At 34.9% G+C, this 19963-nt stretch overlaps 1 protein-coding gene across 1 annotated transcript; it reads left to right on the top strand.

Annotated features, from left to right (window-relative positions):
* The first annotated feature begins 1132 nt into the window (after window positions 1-1132).
* LOC141723988 (cytochrome P450 81Q32-like) lies at window positions 1133-3035 on the top strand. The gene is made up of 2 exons (XM_074525970.1): window positions 1133-2045; window positions 2120-3035. The coding sequence occupies exons 1-2, from the start codon at window positions 1248-1250 to the stop codon at window positions 2735-2737; spliced, it is 1416 nt and encodes a 471-aa protein (XP_074382071.1). The 5' UTR covers window positions 1133-1247; the 3' UTR covers window positions 2738-3035.
* Window positions 3036-19963: the final 16928 nt, after the last annotated feature.

Here is a 19963-nt window from a genome sequence, read left to right as displayed (position 1 = left end):
CGACGGCCGTGAATAGAAAGGAATAACCAAAATAAGGGTTAACCAAACTACAAATTATACCGCATTCCGGTTATTATAGTATAGTATAGATTTCCACTGTCTCAACCATTTTTTTTACAGTTTTCTTTTTGGAAGTCTCGTCCAATTCTTTATATTTCAAAATTTATCAAAAATAGTTAATGAGTTCCATCACTTTCCCACTTTTTCTCCCTTTTCACGCTATTTTTACTCCACTATCTTCCTTTATACATTAAAAATCAATAGATCTCGCCAATTCACCAACTTTTCTTTCAATTTTTTTCAATATTTTATACATATTTCTTAACATCAGTACCCAAATCAAACGTAAAAAATTGACCGAAAAGGAGGAAGTATTAGTTATTACACCAACATATTTTTTAACCTAAAATCTGAAAATCAGTAATCAGCTAGCAGCCTCTTGTTAGTTAGACATTTTTTCCTTCACGCGTCAATTGCACAAATGCGTCCATTTCAGTTTAGTTTACTTTTCATAAATTATTCCATTATTAATATAAGCGTGTGAAGCATGGCATACTAAATATATATGTTATCTAAAGACTAAACACAAGACTTAGTTCATGAGCACCAAAGTCTTATCTTATTTATAGAAGGGGTTAAATATCAAATAGGTCATATACTGCGTCCAAATGTATCAAGTAAGTCACTGATTACAAAACTGACTCAAATGAGTCACTCATTTAAAAATTTATATAAAAAATATCACTCTATCGTTAGTCGAAATTCTTAAAAGTATCATATATTGAGTTTCACACATTTTTTATGAATGATATTACATCCAAATGAAAGATTCTGAGTTCTACTATTTTAGATAATATTGTTAGATTTTTAAAATTTTATCAACTATTTATTTTTAATTTTTTGATTTTTTTATTTTATTTAAATAAAAATAAATAGTAGATAAATTATTAAAAATTTATAAATATTATCTAAAATACTAGAACTCAGAATCTTTCATTTGGATTTGGATGTAATATTATTCATAAAAAATGTGCGAAACTCAATTTAGAATATTTTTAAGAATTTCAACTGACGACAGAGATAGAGTGATATTTATAAAGTACCTGAAGCATAGACTACAAGAATATTTCATACAATCATTCGATAATCCAAACATACCACATTCAACCTATGGATCCAAACATTTACTATATGCCTCTCTATCAATTCTGCTCATACTCTTTGTTTCGAAACTGTTCAAAATATCAATGCACTTACCTCCTAGTCCCTTTCCGAGACTCCCAATAATAGGCCACCTTTACCTGATCAAGGAACCAGTACACAGAACCTTGGACACCCTGTCCAAAACAATTGGCCCTGTCTTTTCTCTCCGTTTCGGTTCTTCCCTTGTCGTTGTCGTGTCTTCGCCATCCGCAGTTGAGGAATGCTTCACTAAAAACGATGTTGTTTTAGCCGATCGTCGTCGCTTTGTTCTTGGGGAACAGATGGGCTCCAGCCAGTCCTCCATGGCTAGTGCTTCCTATGGCGATTACTGGCGCCACCTGCGTCGTCTCTGCGCTATTGAAATATTCTCGACAAGTCGACTCAACTCTTTTCTATCCATGCGTAGGGACGAGGTGAATCAGTTACTGCACAGATTATCTCAAAACACGAGAAATGAGTTTGGACAAGTGGAACTGAAACCGCTCTTAAAAGATCTAGCATTCAATAACATGATGAGGATGATTGCGGGGAAAAGATACTACGGGGAAGTTGTGGATGATAATGAGGAGGCGAAGCATGTGCAGAATATAATTCAGGAGGTAATGTCTATGGCCGGAGCTTCATATCCTGGTGATTTTCTACCATTTTTGAGTTGGATTGATTACAAGAATTTCAAAAAGCACGCTTTCGTGTTGTTTAAGAAATTGGATAGTACTTGGCAAGGAATAATTGAAGAGCATAAAAGTGGTGAGGCTAGAAACTCCATGGTTGCTCATTTGCTTTCTCTTCAGAAATCGCAGCCTGATTCTCACAGCGATGTCATTATTAAAGGTCTCATGTCGGTACGTGTACTAATCTTGAAATTAATTAGCAAATTAATCACAGCCTGATTCTTATCACTATAATTTTGTTGTAGGATTTGATATTTGCTGGATCAGATACATCAAGCGTCACAATTGAATGGGCAATGTCTCTTCTACTGAATCATCCACGCGTGTTGAAGAAAGCTAGAGACGAGATAGATAATGTAATCGGTCAAGATCGTCTTGTTGAAGAGTCGGATCTCCCTGAATTACATTATCTCCATAATATTATTCTGGAGACTTTCAGGTTATTCCCAGCTACACCTTTATTATTACCACACCAGGCATCAGCTGACTGCAAGGTTGGTGGCTACGATATTCCAGCTGGCACCCTGGTATTGGTTAATGCCTGGTCAATTCACAGGAATCCCGCGGTGTGGGATGATCCGACAAGCTTTAAACCAGAGAGATTTGAAGGCATTGAAGTTGAAACACACAAGTTGTTGCCGTTTGGAATGGGGAGGAGGTCTTGTCCCGGGAGTGGACTAGCTCATCGCTTGGTGGGATTGGTTTTAGCGTCCTTGATACAATGCTTTGAATGGGAGCGAATTACTGATGAGAAAATTGATTTAACAGAAGGAAAAGGACTTTCAATGCCTAAAGCTGAGCCTCTAAAAGCTTTGTGTAAGGCACGCAATGTCATACACAAAGTTAACACCGGAGCTACATAAAACGTTGTGAATTATATACACCTATGCAGCAGATGCTCTATTTATTGTTATCATAGTGAAATCTGGTTCAATGTGCGTCCATATTCTGCCCAGTTATTGGAGTCTGAAAACGTATACTTGGGAAATCGGCTTATTACTCGGATTTTGAAAATACAACTGAGTAGAACCGATTTCTAAGTTTTACAAGCATGATTATTAGTATATAGTTTGGATGTTTTTAATTTTAAAGGTGAACTTTCGAGACTCTCGAGTCCTCTGTATAATTATGTGTTTTTTTGTCTAGAGATGATTATTAGTATTATAGTTTGGATGTTAAGTATTATTTCCATAATTTCAATCGTCCATATATCATAAACCGTTCAACCTAATCTGTCAAAACAACTAATTCAAGCATAACAAATTTCAAAATTTATTTCTCTTGAATGCAATTCTCGAATTCTCTCAAATCCGGAGCAGGAGAAGTGTTCATTGCTCTCCTATTCATGCAGTGCTTGTCAGTACAGTCGAAGTACTACACATCTGCAGAACAGCACTTAATCAATTGCGGCTCAGATTCAGAATCAGACATTACGTTAAATTACATTAAACAACCAAACATTCATCACCGACTTCAACTCAGATGGCATATCAACTTCTACATCAACTGCCACCGGCATACCTCTCTACAGAACTGCAAAAGTTTTTACAAGTCGATCCAGGTACAAACTTACATTACAAAAAAGTGGACTTACGTGGTACGCCTTCACTTCTATCCATTTTCATCTTCAGGAAGAAGTTTATTAGATGCTAATTTTAGTGTTTCAGCTTCTCGGTTTACCTTGTTATCAAATTTCAGAGATTATATCAGTGATAAATTACCAATAATTAAAGAGTTTATTGTCTCTATAGATGCTGGAAACTTTGAAATTATCTTTATTTCTAACAAATCATCTTTTGCATTAGTAAATGCGATTGAAACATTTCTTGCTCCGGAAGATCTTATACCAAGTAGTGCTTCTCATATTTACTTAAATGGGAACTGACAAGATTGATTACAAAGAACTGTTAAGTATGATACATTCAACTCATAGAATTAATGTTGGAGGTGAAATAATTAAGCCTGATACTGATACTTTGTGGAGAAACTGGATACCGGACGATAAATTTCTGACTAGTACGGAAGTTGTAAATAATGGCAAGTTTAATGGCAGTGATAACTCCGATCCTTTCCCGTGCTCTTCTCTCTGCAATCTATCTGGTCTCGGCTTCCATTTGTGCAGGAATGGGTATGTAAGTGGTTAAGCTGTAGGTTGGGATCCTGCAAAACAGAATCGGAGGAGGTGGCGTCCCCGTGACAACATGTATTAGTCAAGTAGATTGCATAGGGTTCTGTAAGTCATATTGACTACTAGATGGATATGCAGAATAGGTTGATTAATTGTAAATATGAAATGTCTTGTAATTCTGTATAAATGAAATAGAGTCAAGTGACAAATAGACTCCCGACGGATGATCTACAAGACTGTAATAACCCCAAAAATTTTGGACTTTTTGTAACCCTTATGAATAGTGATTTTGCTGATTATGCTGAATAAGAAAACTTTTCATGCCACACTATGTAGGGGTTCTTTTATTGATATTCTGAGATCTTATTAGTACTCTATATGGTATATAAGTGTATGTAAAGATCGTCAGAATTCAAATTCGAACACTTTGATTTTTCCCGAAAATCCACCAAATATAGAAAGAATTGAGTATAAGGTAACATGATTAAAAGGATTTTAATTCAAGGATTATAAGAGAGGATCATAAAAGGAATATAAAATATTGAGAAAGGTTTAAGAGAACCTAAGTAATAAGATCCCGGGTATGATCCCTCAAACGATAAACGAGAACGAAAGTTAAGCGAACCGTATAACAGATAAGCGATTATTAGCCAAGTAATTAGGAGTTAATTAAAGAGGTTAGTGGATGATGATGTCATCACACCAATATGAAGAATACAAGTGTAAGAAGATGACATGAGAAAGATGACATAAGCATGGTGACTTAAGCATGACAAATGGAGGGATTGGTTGGTTGATTGTGAGCCATTCATTTCCTACCATGGTAAAAAGTTAATTAACAACAAAAGGATATCAACCAAGCCAAAACAAATCATAACACAAAAAAACACAAATTGACTTTCATTTTGAAGAAAGAAGCTCTCGGCTTCTTCATTTCTTCAAGGAGAAGAAAATCAAAATCCAAGATCCAAGTATTGTTAAATTGTGAGGTAATTATTCAAGGTTCCTTAAGCATATATATAGCTATCCTATGAATCTAAGCTTCCATTTCCTTCACAATCTCTTCCAATAATTCATGGAAGAAGAGGGTGAATAGTATTTTCAAGATCTTGAAAATTTTGATCTTATATTTTTGTTTAGATATAGCTTTTGTAAGGATTTTCAAGGGTGGTTTCAATCTCCTTAGTTACTTCTACTCATCAAGGAAGGTATAATCTCATACCCTAGCCCTACTTTTGAATATTTAGAGTTTTTATGTTTGGTATGGTTCATGAGAAGCATGATTCTTGTATACTTAGAGTGTGGTTGGATTTGTAATGAGTTTAAAGTTGTAAATCTTGGATTATTGGTTAATGAACTTAAGTATAAATTTAGTTCATGTTTAGGGGTAGTATAAATTGGAAAATCTTGAGATGTTGGGACTGTTGTAATGAAGTATGGATGGAGTTTGGTTGTGATGTTGATTGTGGGTTGATTTGTGGATTGATTGGAGTAGTTTAAAATTTGGTAATCGCGTAAACATAGTCGTCGTAATGCCCGATTTACCTTAGACTGTTTTTGTTCTTAACTTTAGGACCCCTGAACTCATTGTAAGATTCTGACCATTGCTATGTTTAGATAGTTCATGTTACGAGCTTCGTTTTCATATGTGGTTCGCTTGAATCCGATGCACGGTTTAGGAGAAACGACCGTTTTAAGTAACGACATTTTGCGAACGAACCATTACCCCTCGCCTTACTTTGAAATCTTGGTTAAGGTCCTTAAATGACTAATTGGGGTATGAAACAATTATGTAAAGTGGATTAGGCAGTTGGAAGAGTACTCGCGAAAGAATCGCCTTAAAATTCTTAATGGTTAATTTATTAAAAATGGTGGAGCCGAGGGTACTCGAGCGACTTAAGTGAATCGTTAAGCGCAAAAGCGAACGTTAGGGTCTAATTGGTTAAAGTCTAGATTCTTAAGCGACTTTGGTTTAATTCCAACTTATATGTTGTTTATAGGTTACCAGACTCGTCCCAGGCCTTTTACCACCCCCAGTCGCTCAGGCAAGTTTTCTACCCGTTATACTGTTGTTGTGATGTAAATATATGTATATGCATTATCTTGTGATAAGTGCATGATTGTTATTAGCAAATTTTGCGATATATTGGAGCATGCTGATATGGTATATATGCATGTCTGTTTCGTAATCTTGATATCTAATTTTAGATTTAAATACTTATAAGTTGCATAATACCTATGCTAGAGATAAGCAGTAGTTGCGTATACCCTTAGTTTAGGGGACCCAAATGTGAACATTTTCTAAACCGGGAGTCGATGTTCCCGAGTATAATATATATATATATATGAATAGTTTTCAAAACTATTAATCGAATAAGGTTTATTCGATAACTTTATTTTATTTAATGAATATTATTTTGAATATTCATTCGAGGACTTATGACTCCGCTTACTTTATTTAATGAATATTATTTTGAATATTCATTCGAGAACTTATGACTCCGCTTATTTTTTTAAAATAATATTCTTTATTTTATTAAAGAATAATGTTTCGTTAATCAAACTTATTTTCGATTATTCAAATAAAGATCGTACTTTCGTATAAGTATATCTTTGGTTATTTATTATTCATTTCAAGTATGAGTTTTAAAACTTCTACTTCAATTATTTTTATAGAGATTATCCTTTATGGGAATATTATTTAAATAATAATATTAAGATATTTTCTAATATATCGGGACTGATTTATTTCATTAAATCAGCATTACTCCAAACATTCTTAAAAATGTTTTAGAATCTTCAAAATGATTTTTAAAAGTTAGAGCGGATCCCAAAACTCATTTTTATATTTAAGATCTTCCTTTCAAAGGGGATTTAAATACTCGCTCAAAATCTGAGGGATCCGGCTCTGTGGTGTATTTTATATTCACAACGAGGTTGCTGTTTTGAGAAAATATTTTGATTACTTGCCCAACGTTCGGGAAGTAAGTCCATCTATTTGAGTCGGCATAAGCAACATGGGCTCAGTGGGCGTCCATGAAAGTGTAAGTGGCTCAGTGGGAGTCCATCGATGCGTAAGTGGCTGAGTGGCAGTCCACTTAGGTCCTAATACGGCCAGGGTGATGACCAGTGGGGAATTCGTCCATCTACTAGTAGAAAAGGTTACTTATTGGTATCTTTGCCTGATCAGCAAGATATCAGGTTTATGCCAAAATTCTTTTCTTCCAAATTCATTGGATATGGCAACTCTGTTCATACTTTTCATGACAGAGGTTTCAAGGAATGTATGAGATATATATAGGTGTATATATATCGGGACTTAAATGAAGTATCTCGTAACTTCATTTCTTTTGAATGATATTTCAAAGATTGAATCTATTCAAATCTTATCTTGTAGTCTCATCTATGTGATGAACTTTTGAAACTGATTATAGCTTGAACGGTGGTAGTTCGAGTAGTATGCGGAAAAGATATAAGTATATTGGAGTATCTTGTAACTTCATCTTTTCAACTTATATCTAGTAAATGATTATCTTATGCATGACAAAGATTTTCAGAAAAACGTTGAGACAAGGTTAGATATATGAGATCACCTTACAACGATATTTTTATACAGTTATAAACTGGAACTCTGTGTATATTATGCATGGAAGAGGACTTCGAAGATTTTGAAAAGTATATGTACATATATACTAAATATTTTGCGACTTGGTCGCGTTAAGATATCAAACTTGGTTCATTTCTTCTTGACAAAGACTTTCTTGAGTACTATGAGAATGCTCACATATTGTAAATCATTATACATATTATTTTGGTGGGCTTGTTGCTCACCCTTGCTTTCTTCTTTGATCACGCAACAACAGATAGAAAAGATGAACAAGACCAAACTCCCAATTCGCAAGCGGTTAGGAAACGTTCCGCAGTTTTCTAGAGGCGTTGATGCCGCAGTAGCTGAGGTAGGAATTACCAATAGGCTAGGCTTTCAACTTTTGATGCACCAGACTTATGTATCTATATGAATTGTAATAATGGCAAGGAAATGTAAATTTATTCAGAAACCCTTTTGTGGTATAAAGACTTATAATTGTGGAATAAAATGACTTATGTTATTTTTGGTATTCATCTCTGAGACTATAACTTGTGGTGTGTGTGTGTATATTGTGGGGTCACAGTACGCAGTGGTTGGTTGTTTATTAAGATTAAGAGTTGTTAAGGGAATTGGAACTTGTGACAACCCGGATCCCCGACCCCGGATTTGGGGGTGTTACAAAGACTCCCGACGGATGATCAATAAAGCTCCCGACGGATGACAAGCATAGTCTCGACGGATGATCAAATTCAAATAGATGTTGACAGTGACAACACAGTCACATGCGTTGGGTGTTTGCAAAAGGAATGTGGTAGCTTGTTAAGCAGGAATTTGAAAACAAAGAAGCATTACCATTTCCATGCAATTGTGAAGATATTCAAAGATGCTGGAATAAAGTAGTGAAGCAGCATGGAGTTAGATTGGATATGTTTTGTTTTATTATCTCGTCTTATTATCATGTAAACTTGGTGATATATAAACCAAGTGTAGCAAGTAGAACAATTAACTAAGCAAGCTCATTATCAGAGAAACATATCAAGTTGTATTCTGTAAGCATTTCTCTGAAGTTTTAGTTATTCAAACTTGTAAGCAGCTGTGAGCTATTCAAAGCTTCACAGGATTCTCATTTGATATATATATATATATATATATATATATATATATATATATATATATATCTGGTGGATACTTTCAAATCCACCAGAAAGTTTTAAAAGCTTGTGTTTTTATTACTTAGTATTTTGATTTCTAGCACTCTTTTATTCCGCACCATTGCTGATCAAACACTGTTATATTTATCAAGTTAGAACATTCTTTAAATTTAAAAAAGTAGCCAGAATTATATTCAACAATTGGTATCAGAGCAAGCTCTTGAAGAACAAAGAGTATAAAGATCACAACAAACAACAAGATGAACAAAAATGATGTTGGATTAAAGATTCCATTTCTGGACAAAGACAACTATCACCACTGGAAGGTGAAGATGCACCTACATCTTCTTTCCTAAGATGAGGCCTATGTGGACTGCATAGAGAGAGGTCCTCATGTACCAATGAGAGCTGCAACTGGAAATGAGCCATCTGTTTTAAAGCCTAGGCATGAATGGTCAGACCCTGATATTGAGCAAGTCAGGAAGGATAAGAAGGCCATGAATATATTGTTCAATGGAGTTGATGGTGATATGTTTGATAACATCATTTGTTAGATATATTTGTGATATCATGTCTAATCTGATTTGTTTATTTTCAGAACTTAGTATCAGAACTTAACTGGAAATCAGAACTTATTGAAGACAGGAAGTTATCCGAACTTAAGGCGTCAGAACTTATATCAGGACTTAAGTGCGGGTACACTTCAGATAAGAAAAACAACTGATTTATAGGAGAGGATCTCGATTAAAAAAGTAAAGATATGCATGAAGAATTGGACAGCTATAGGACTGCAGTAGATAATCTCTGATTGATGTATTCTAGTAAACAAAATCATTATCATACAATTATGAGATATCTTGTAACTGTGTAGTATATAAACACAGATTAGGGTTTTACACTATTTGTGTTATCATTCACGAGAACATTATACATTTTAACCTAGCAGCTCTTAGTGATATTATCATACATCACTGAGAAAGTAGTTTAACCTACTTTGTAACAGAGTTTATTATATTGAATAAACTTGATTATTGTTACATATATGTGTTCTAAGTCGATTTGATTATATAAACACTATATTCAACCTCCTTCTATAGTGTTGTGTGACCTAACAAGTGGTATTAGAGCCTCTCTGTTGATATACAAACAATGAGATCTAGTTTACAATCATGTCTGACGAAACACAAACTCCACCTAAGCCCACCAAAACTCAAGATACTCAAAACAATCAAACCCACAGTCGATATGAAAGTATTAGGGTTCCCATACTGAGAGCATATGAGTATCCTATATGGAAAGTAAAGATGGCTATGTTTCTGGAAGCCACAGATCCAGAATATCTTGATAGAATTTATGATGGACCACATAAGCCTACCAAGCTCTCTGTTGCAGTTGCTGATCAACCAGAAAAGATCATACCAAAGGAGAAAGGTGATTACACACCTGAAGACATCTCATCTATTGCCAAGGATGCAAGGGTAAGACATTTGCTTCATAGTGCAATTGATAATGTCATAGTGTAATTGGATGCAAGACTGCAAAGGAAATATGGGATGCTTTGGAGATAAGATGACAGGGAACTGAAACCATCAAAAAGAACATGAAGACTATACTCACACAAGAGTATGAGCACTTTGACTCAAAAGCCGATGACTCATTAAATGATTTATATGACAGATTTGCCAAACTCTTGAATGATCTGTCACTGGTGGACAAGGGATATGATCTTGAAGATTCAAATCTAAAATTCCTTTTAACTCTTCCGAAAAAATGGGATTTGAAGTCTACTACCATAAGAGACAACTATGACCTTACTGAAACTTCTCTTGATAAAGTTTATGGAATGCTCAAGACTCATGAACTTGAGATGGATCAAAGGAGCAAAAGGCATGGAGGGAAGACTAAGACAGTTGCTTTAAAGACTGAAGAAAAGCCAATTGTCTCTAGGAAGGCAAAAGAAAAGGCTCTCATTATACAGTCTGATTCAGAGTCATCAGATTCTGATGATGATGATTCAGAACCTGAAAATTTATCTGAAGTGGATGTTGATGCAGAGATGATGCAACTGTGTGCTCTTATGGTGAAGGGTATTACAAAGATATAATACAAGAAATTCAGAAAGGGTAAGAAGTTTTCCAGGAAAAGTGGAAGTTCTAACAAGAAAGGGTTCAGAAAGACTGAAGGCAAAGGAGGAAAGTCTTACAGAGGAGACAACTCAAATGTCAAATGCTACAATTGTGGTGAAAGAGGCCACATCTCTCCTGATTGCAAGAAAGGAAAAGGTGATAAATGCCAGGCACTTATCACAAAGAAGAAAAACTGGGCAGACACTTCAGATTCTGAATATGAGGTTAATTATGCCTTAATGGCAAATGCTGATAGCAGTTCTGATGCTGCTGAATTGAAGATACCTCATTCAACTCTTGCTTTTTATACTGATGATATTTCTGAGCTAAGATTATATCTTAAAACCATGTTTGTTAGTTTTAGAGATCAGACTTCAGAAAATGAAAGATTAAAATCTGAAAGTCTTGAACTGAAAATAGAAATAACTACTTAGAAAAGAAGTTAGTTATACTTCATCAAACTCAGAAAGAAAGAGATGAGGCTTTGTATGTTAAAGATGAACTGCTAAAACTGAATGAATCTCTTAAATCTGAACTAGAAAAGGAAATGGAGATAATCAAAACTTGGAATAACTTTGGAAAAACAACTCAGAAAATCTTAGAAAGTGGAAATTGGAAAGAAGGACTAGGTTACCAAGATGATAAAGAAGAAAAGGAAACTGTGTCATCTAAACCAAACTTTACCAAGAAAGCTGAAAAGCCTAAAGTTAATCCTGTCAAGTTTGTGTCAAATTCTGACAAGTCGAAATATGAAAAGATGAATGATTTTAAATTAGAAGTTAAGGATAAATCAACTTCTGACAAATTAAAACAGGATAAACCAGCTTTGGTAAACATTGGCTTAATGACAAAGAAGCAGCTTAAGGATAAGCTGAAAGAGATTAAAAATGTGAACAAGGTAAAGGAAGCTAGAAAAAATAGGAATGGAAAGGAAGGTGTGAATAAAAGTAATAATTATATGCCTGTTCCTAATGCTCCTAGAAAGAAATGCTATAATTGTGGAAACTCTAACCATCTTGCTTCTTTTTGCAGGAAAAATATAGATATAAACCCTTTACCTCCTAGATCAGGAGTTAAGAGTCAGTCTGTTAGGTTTAAACCATAAAATCCTCGTTTGTATTGTGGTAGCTCATGACATTCCATTTATACTTGTAAGGAATATCATAGTCTGTACTATGATTATTATGAAATAAAACCTTCTTTAAAGAAAGTTAGCATTTTTCCTTCAAATATAAAGTCTGATATAAAGTCTGATAAAAAGCATGTTAGCATAAACTCTGAAACTAAATCCGCTGCAAATGCTAACAAACTTAACAAGGCCAAAGGATCCAAATAAGTCTAGGTCCTTAAAACTAATAAATAGTGGTCTTTGTGATTGCAGGGCAACAGGAAAAACATCCTGGTTCTGGACAGTGGATGTTCTGTACATATGACTGGAAATAAAGCCCTGCTATCAGACTTTGGGGAGAAAGCTGGCCCAGGAGTTTCTCATGGAGATGACAACATGGGAAAGACTCTGGGATATGGCAATATCAATCTTGGAAATTTCATAATTGAATCAGTAGCTCTTATCTCAAGACTTAAACACAATCTGCTAAGTGTGAGTCAAATCTATGACAGAGGTTATCATGTGGATTTCTTTGAAGAACACTGTGAAGTTGTAAGTAATTCTACAGGCAAAGTGGTTCTGAAAGGTTACAGACATGGTAACATATATGGAGCCAGACTTTCAACAAATTCTGATGGTTCTGCAATCTGTCTGTTAAGCAGAGCATCAATTAAAGAAAGCTGGAATTGGCACAAGAGACTCTCTCATTTAAATTTCAACAACATAAATGAGCTAGTAAAGAAAGATCTTGTGAGAGGACTGACAAAATCAATATTTGCTCATGATGGTCTTTGTGACTCATGTCAAAAGGAAAAACAAAGAAAATCTTCTATTAGACATATTTGAGATGTCATGTCTAATGTGTTTCATGTTTAGTTTTCAGATCTTAACAAACAGGAAATATCAGTACTTACTGAAATCAGTACTTACTGGAAGTCAGAACTTAAGGATATCAGAACTTAGGTTATCAGAAGATAAATATCAGAAATGGATATCAGAACTTAAGTACGGGAGGACTTACAGTTAAGGAAGGAAGCTGATTTACAGAAAAGAAGATCGAGACTAATACAAAAGAGGATATGCATGGAAAGAGTTAGAGGACTGAAAGAATTGTATAAGATATCTGATTGATATATTTTAGGAGACAGAATTATATTCCATATCAATTAGAAGTTATCTTATAACTGTGTACTATAGAAACACAAACATAGGTTTACACTATATGTGTTATCATTATCGAGAAGATCATACATTGTAACCTAGCAGCTCTCGTGATATTAGTTCATCACTGAGAGAGAACAGTTCCATTGTAACAAAGTTTATTATATTAAATATATCTGTTTACTGTTACTTGTGTTCGAAATCGATTTGATTGTATTAAACACTATATTCAACCCCCTTCTACAGTGTTGTGTGACCTAACAATTGGTATCAGAGCTTATCTGTTAACACACATACAGTAAAGATCCAAAACAATCATGTCTGAAGAAGCAGAAACTCCAACAAAGCTCACTAAAACTGAAGAAACTAAAAAGACTCAAACCCACAGTCGATATGAGACTATTAGGGTTCTCATACTGAGACCTTCTGAGTATCCCATATGGAAAGTGAAGATGGCTATGTTTCTGGAAGCTACAGATCCAGAATACCTTGACAGAATTAATGAAGGACCACATAAGCCAACCAAGCTCTCTGTTGTAGTTGCAGATCAGCCAGCAAAGACCATACCAAAGGAGAAAAGTGAGTATACAGCTGAAGATATCTCATCCATTGCCAAGGATGCGAAGGTAAGGCATTTGTTGCATAGTGCCATTGATAATGTCATGTCAAATAGGGTAATTCATTACAAGACTGCAAATGAGATATGGGATGCTTTGGAGACAAGATGCCAGGGAACTGATGCAATCAAGAAGAACAGGAGGACTATACTCACTCAAGAGTATGAGCACTTTGACTCAAAAGCTGATGAGTCATTAACTGACTTATATGACAGGTTTGTCAAACTCTTGAATGATCTGCCACTGGTGGATAAGGAATATGATCTTGAAGATTCAAATCTAAAATTCCTTTTAGCTATTCCTGAAAGTTGGGATTTGAAGTCTACTACTATAAGAGACAACTATGCTCTTGATGAAACTACTCTTGATGAAATTTATGGTATGCTCAAGACTTATGAACTTGAGATGGATCAAAGGAGCAAGAGGCATGGGAGAAAGTCAAGGACAGTTGCTCTTAAGGCTGAGGAGGAATCCCCCAAAGTGGCTGTCTCAAATAAAGGCAAAGGAAAGGCTCTCATCATAAAATCTGATTCAGAATCATCAAGTTCTGATGATGATGATTCAGAAACTGAAAGTTTACCTGAAATAGATGTTGATGAAGAGATGATGAAATTGTGTGCTCTTATGGTGAAGGGTATCACAAAGATAGCCTACAGGAAATTCAGAAGAGGAAAGAAGTTTTCCAAAAAAGGTGAAAGTACTAATAAGAAAGGGTTCAGAAAGTATGAAGTCAAAAGTGCAACGTCTGACAGAGGAGACAACTCAAATGTCAAATGCTACAATTGTGGTGAAAGAGGCCACATATCTCCTGATTGCAAGAAAGGAAAGAGTGACAAAGGCAAGACACTTGTCACAAAGAAGAAAAGCTGGACAGACTCTTCAGATTCTGAAGATGATGTAAATTATGCTTTAATGGCAAATGCTGATGGCAGCTCTGAAACTGCTGAATTGAAGGTACCTCAAACAACTTATGCCTTTCATACTAATGATATTACTGAGTTGAGACTATATCTTAAAACCATGTTTATTAGCTACAGAGATCAAACTTTAACATGTGAAAGATTAACTTCTGAAAATCTTGCTTTTAAGAAGAGGAATGATTATTTAGAAAAAGAGTTAGTTATGTTCCATCAAACTCAGAAAGAAAGAGATGATGATTTTTATGTTAGAGATGAATTGCTAAAATTGAATAAATCTCTAAAAACTGAGTTAGAAAAAGAAAAAGAGATTATCAGGACTTGGACTAACTCTGGCAGAACAACTTAGAATTTATTAAGTAGTGGAAACTGGAAAGAAAGATACTAGAAATCCCATGTTTGAATTAGTTGTTTATGTGAAAATTCATTAACACAAGCAAATTCTGATTTTGAGCTTAGTCAAGTTTACTTTGTGTATCTTATTACTAAGTCAAAAACTAGATTCTTGCTTATTATCTGTCAAATTTTGATGTCAGTAAATCTTAAGGATGAACCACATGCTTGATAAGCCTCACTTATCTGAAGAAAAGAAAAGAAAAGGAAAAAAAATTAAAAAAAATCAAAATCAGGTACTCCTTTGAGATCTAGAGTAAATATGTGAAAGGGAAGACCCAAGTGTATTGCTGGTATTAAGTAATATGCATTAGAAAAGCAAAAAAATTTCTTGGTGACTTTTCACATTCTCTGATTACTGGAGAAATACTCTGATAATAGCATAAATTCTGATAGCAGTTGTGACTCACTTACACTGAGAAGTCACTGTAAAAAGAATTTCAAAAGATGCATAAAATGAGCACAAACAGTTGAGGTGGATTCGAGCATAAATTTATTCTTGAGTAGACTTCATGATTGATGACAGATTTTAAGCACTTTTCTTAGTTATGCCTTATTTCTAAGATGTACTGAAGTTTATCAGACTTTAATCTTTATCTGATATTCTGCTGAATGCACACACTTTCACTCCATATGAATGATGAAAATTACTGTGGTGATTAAGTTGTTTTTGACACACAGTTAAGTGTCATTTGCATAAATTCTGAGGACAAGTTCTGATGAAAGTTCTGTTAGGAATATGTGTATTAGTTTGATGATAAGTTAAACAAAACACTTGAGTAGAAATCTAGTGTTTGTAGCCTCAACGGATAAGACCATCTTGGCTATCCGTTGAAGGAGTAGCTTTACTTAGCAATAAATTTAGTATTGTAGCACATTTCATTCTCTGGTTTCAAGTTGTAATTCTTAGATGTTGTAGGAAATTATCAGTCATGTTGACTACTAATGGATATACAAATAGGAGGGCTAATTGTAAATATTTCATGCCTTGTAATTTTGTATGAGTGAAGAAGTATCAACGGATATTGAAGACCTTCAACGGATAAGAAACAAAGCGTCAACGGATGTCTCTAATGCTTCAACGGATGTCTCTAATGCTTCAACGGATAATATCCATCAACGGATAAGTGCTTCAACGGATAAAGACTTCAACTGATAATGCATCGACGGATAAAGCTTCAACGGACAAAGCCTCAATGGATAAGGCATCAACGGATGAAAGCTTCAACAGATGCTTGGTTCATTAGCAGTTGATAGTGACAATTCACAAGTTGACAGAGGCACATGGGTTGACAGAGACAAACTGGAATGTGGAAGCCTCTAGGAGGAATCAAGAAAATGCAGCATTCCCATTCTGATACAAACAAGGAAGTATTCAAAGATTCACAGATTATCCTAGATTGCATTGGATAGAGAAATGAAGAAGAAACATGTGAAGAATCCTTTCAATTGTATTTTACAGTTTTGTCATCACTTGTAAACTTGGTGATATATAAACCAAGTAGCAGCTAGTAATTAGAAGAGAATTTTCCTGAGCTGTTTAGAAATATCAAGAGAGAAAATCATCTAGTTTGTACTAGGAAGCAGTTGTGATTTAATTCTTTGAATCACAGATTTTCTGAAATAACACATCTCTGGTGGAACAACAAATCCACCAGAAAAGTTTTTAAGTTCTTTGTGTTCTTTACATTTGTGTTTGAATATATATCTGTCTGTATCAGCTTGAAGCAATTCACACACATTTGTTCACTTAAACACTTAGCCTTAGAAACTGCTCAAAACTTGAAAAAGTTTTGAGATTTACATTCAACCCCCCTTCTGTAAATCTCATTGTTAGTCCACTGGGAATAACAAGTTCTATTGATTAAAATCTGAAGAATCAAGTCAGTATTTGTATGAAGAATCACAGAAAAAGATATTCACTTTTTGAGTACAGAAGCTATCTTCTGATGACTGTTAAAATCTGACATAAGTTAAAGTTCTGATATTAAATCCTGATGGAATCCTTGATGCTTACGTGGCATTATTCTTTACTTGACTTATTTGTGGTAAATACTGAAACGGTCATTTTTAATCAGAATATTTAGGTGAGATAAAAACAGTCATAATCATTAAGGGTTAGTGGTAAACGTGTTTGTCTTGAAAAACTGCATGTGCACAGTAATTGTTACTTATTTCCAGTGCCCATTAACTCCTGCTTTAACTTTTTACTGACTGTTATTATTATACATCGGTCTAGGGAGACGAGGCATCATTATTTCTACTCTTAATCGTTAATTAGTCTCGAGTCTCTTGGTATTCCGATGGCTATTTAAACTGACAATTCATGTCAGCCAAATCATCTTCCATTTTCTCACAAACTCACTCTCTCTTTTAATTCTCATCATTTTTTCTTCTTCATAAATAAAAATGGTTCTTTTCAACTTGTTCATGAACTATAAAAATTTCAATGTAGAGTTGAGTTGTGATGACTGGCAACAGGAGTGGCATGTCATCGCCATTCCTGAAGAGACCTGGAACTCTGTTCCACAAGAGATTCCCACAGACCTCTTGTTCTTTTTGATGGACTATCAGCTCCATCTTGATCGATTGGAAGAAGAAAGGAGAGAGGCTCTCCTTCAGCAAGAACGGATCATCCGTCTTGCAGTGCTCTTTGTCAGCAGCAGGAGGATCTAGTTGATAGGTTTTCTTCTAGGACTAAGGTTGTTGATGTTAACTATCTTAGACTAGGACTATCTTGTAATTTTTACATGTAATCTATAAATTTCATGAAATGTACTCGTTTGATATATTAATGAAATTTCTTTTAATTGCAAGATTTAGTCTGTGTTTATCTCATATTATGTGATTGTGAATGTTCTTAGTGCAACCTATTAATCTTTACTTCATCCACTTAAACTGTATTTCTTGATGAATGTTTTGATTAAAGTTGTGGTTACTAATAATTTGTTCTGATTTTACAAACAAATGTTGAATTTGAATCGACATCTCCTAAGTTACATTTCAGTTGAAGCACAGGTTTATGCATCAGAACCTGTGACAGTTGAAGCTGAGAATGTTACTTCTCAAAAAGAAACTACAGCTCAAAGTTCTGATACTTTGAAGAGGAAATCTGTAAGTTCTTAAGCTGCTAAAGCAACTCCTTCATTGGCAAGGAGATTGAAGAAAATAAAGGCTAGGAGGTATTTGGCTAAGGCTCCATCAGAAGATACTGAAGAAGCTAAGGAAGGGGATCAGGAATCTCTGATCTCACAAGAACCAATTATCATTGAAACCCTTCCAGCTCAAGCCAAAGACACTGCTAATGATACAGTGGTTACCCCTCCTGTCTCACCTATTAAAGCTACAAATGATGCTAAAGAACAAACTGAAAACTCTGAGATAGATATTCACTATTTGAATATACCAAAAGTTCTTTATCTGGAAGCTCCATTCACAGCAGCTCAGCAATCTCCAACTCATTCTCCAATTTTAAATGCTGAGATACCATCTACACCAACCACACCAGCTTTGAAGATAAATTCTGATGCTCAGAATTTAAATGAAGTTGTTCCTGAATCTCCAGTTGCATTGCACACTCTTATGTTTTCAGAACATAATGAGTCTTCCTCAAGTTCTGAAGACAGTGTTTCTGTTGAGACTCTAGTTCCCATACTAGGCAAGGAAGCATTGGTGAAGAAATTTGTTGAAAAGGAAGCACCTATTCCTTGGGAGGATACTCACAGAGGTGTGGAGTGGACCAAGAAGTGGAATGAATCAGATTTTATTCCAATCCCTAATATTTTGACAGAGCATATTGCTAAAGCTGATGAGTTGCACACAAATGCTGATTTCAAGACACAACTCAAGATCACAGCTCTGTCTACCAAACATCTTCAAGGTCTACATTTTTCTACTCATGAAAAGGTTGATACACTAAAGGAACATGCTGATAAGCTAGATCTACAGATCAAGCTTGACAAGAACAGATATGTCATACCTACTCTTGAGAAAGTTGAAGCCATTGAGAAGATTCAAGAGAAACAACAGGCCCAAATTGATGAGGTTCTGGCTAACCAAGCTTCTCAGAAAGCTCAATTGGATGAAATCCAATCTTCAGTTGAACTTCTTCTCTCTCTCGTACTTTCTGATGATGCCAAAAAGGGGGAGAAGGTAGTTAAGTCCAAATGCTCACCTACTCAAATACTGAAGAAGAAGGATGATAAAGGTGATGACCAGGGAAACTCTGATAAGAGCAGAGGTCAAAGAAAAGTTCAAGGAAAATCTTCACAGAAAGTAATTTCTGATGTTAGCAAATCTTCTACACAGAACAAGTTAAGTTCTGATAAACAAAGTCTGATGTCAAGTTCTGATATTCTGATTCAGTCAGGATCTAAAGACTCTCAAAATTTTTTACAAACTCTGAAGCTAAAAGGGAAGAAAACTACTGTTTATTACAAAGATCCTAAAATCCAGACACTTGATGAGGAGATAGCTAGAAGATTATTTCTGAAACAAAATCCAGGAATGGATTTGGAAACTCTCAAGGAGGAAGAAGCTAGATTTGCAGCTGAGAAATCTTAAGTGTAAAGCTTCTGATGCAAAGAAACCTCCAAGGCCTAAGGAAAAAGGCATTGTGATCATGGAAAAGTCAAATTCTGAGACTTCAAAGTCCAAGACTAGATCACAAACTGAGATTGATCCTAAGTCAAAGGGAAAAAAAAGGTTGGTGAACCTTTAAAGATTGAGAAAAAGATAAGCTCAATGAATTTGAAAGAAATAAAGTCTGGACCCTAGTGCCAAGACCAAAGAACAGATCAGTTGTTGGCACAAAATGGGTGTTCAGGAACAAAACTGACAGTGATGGTATAATTACAAGGAACAAAGCAAGGCTGGTTGCTAAGGGTTACTATCAATAGG

This window comes from Apium graveolens, chromosome 5, assembly GCF_009905375.1.
Source record: "Apium graveolens cultivar Ventura chromosome 5, ASM990537v1, whole genome shotgun sequence".
In the NCBI taxonomy this organism is placed as follows: domain Eukaryota; kingdom Viridiplantae; phylum Streptophyta; class Magnoliopsida; order Apiales; family Apiaceae; genus Apium; species Apium graveolens.
The sequence above is the reverse complement of the archived record's forward strand: the minus strand, read 5'-3'. Positions and strand labels throughout refer to the sequence as shown.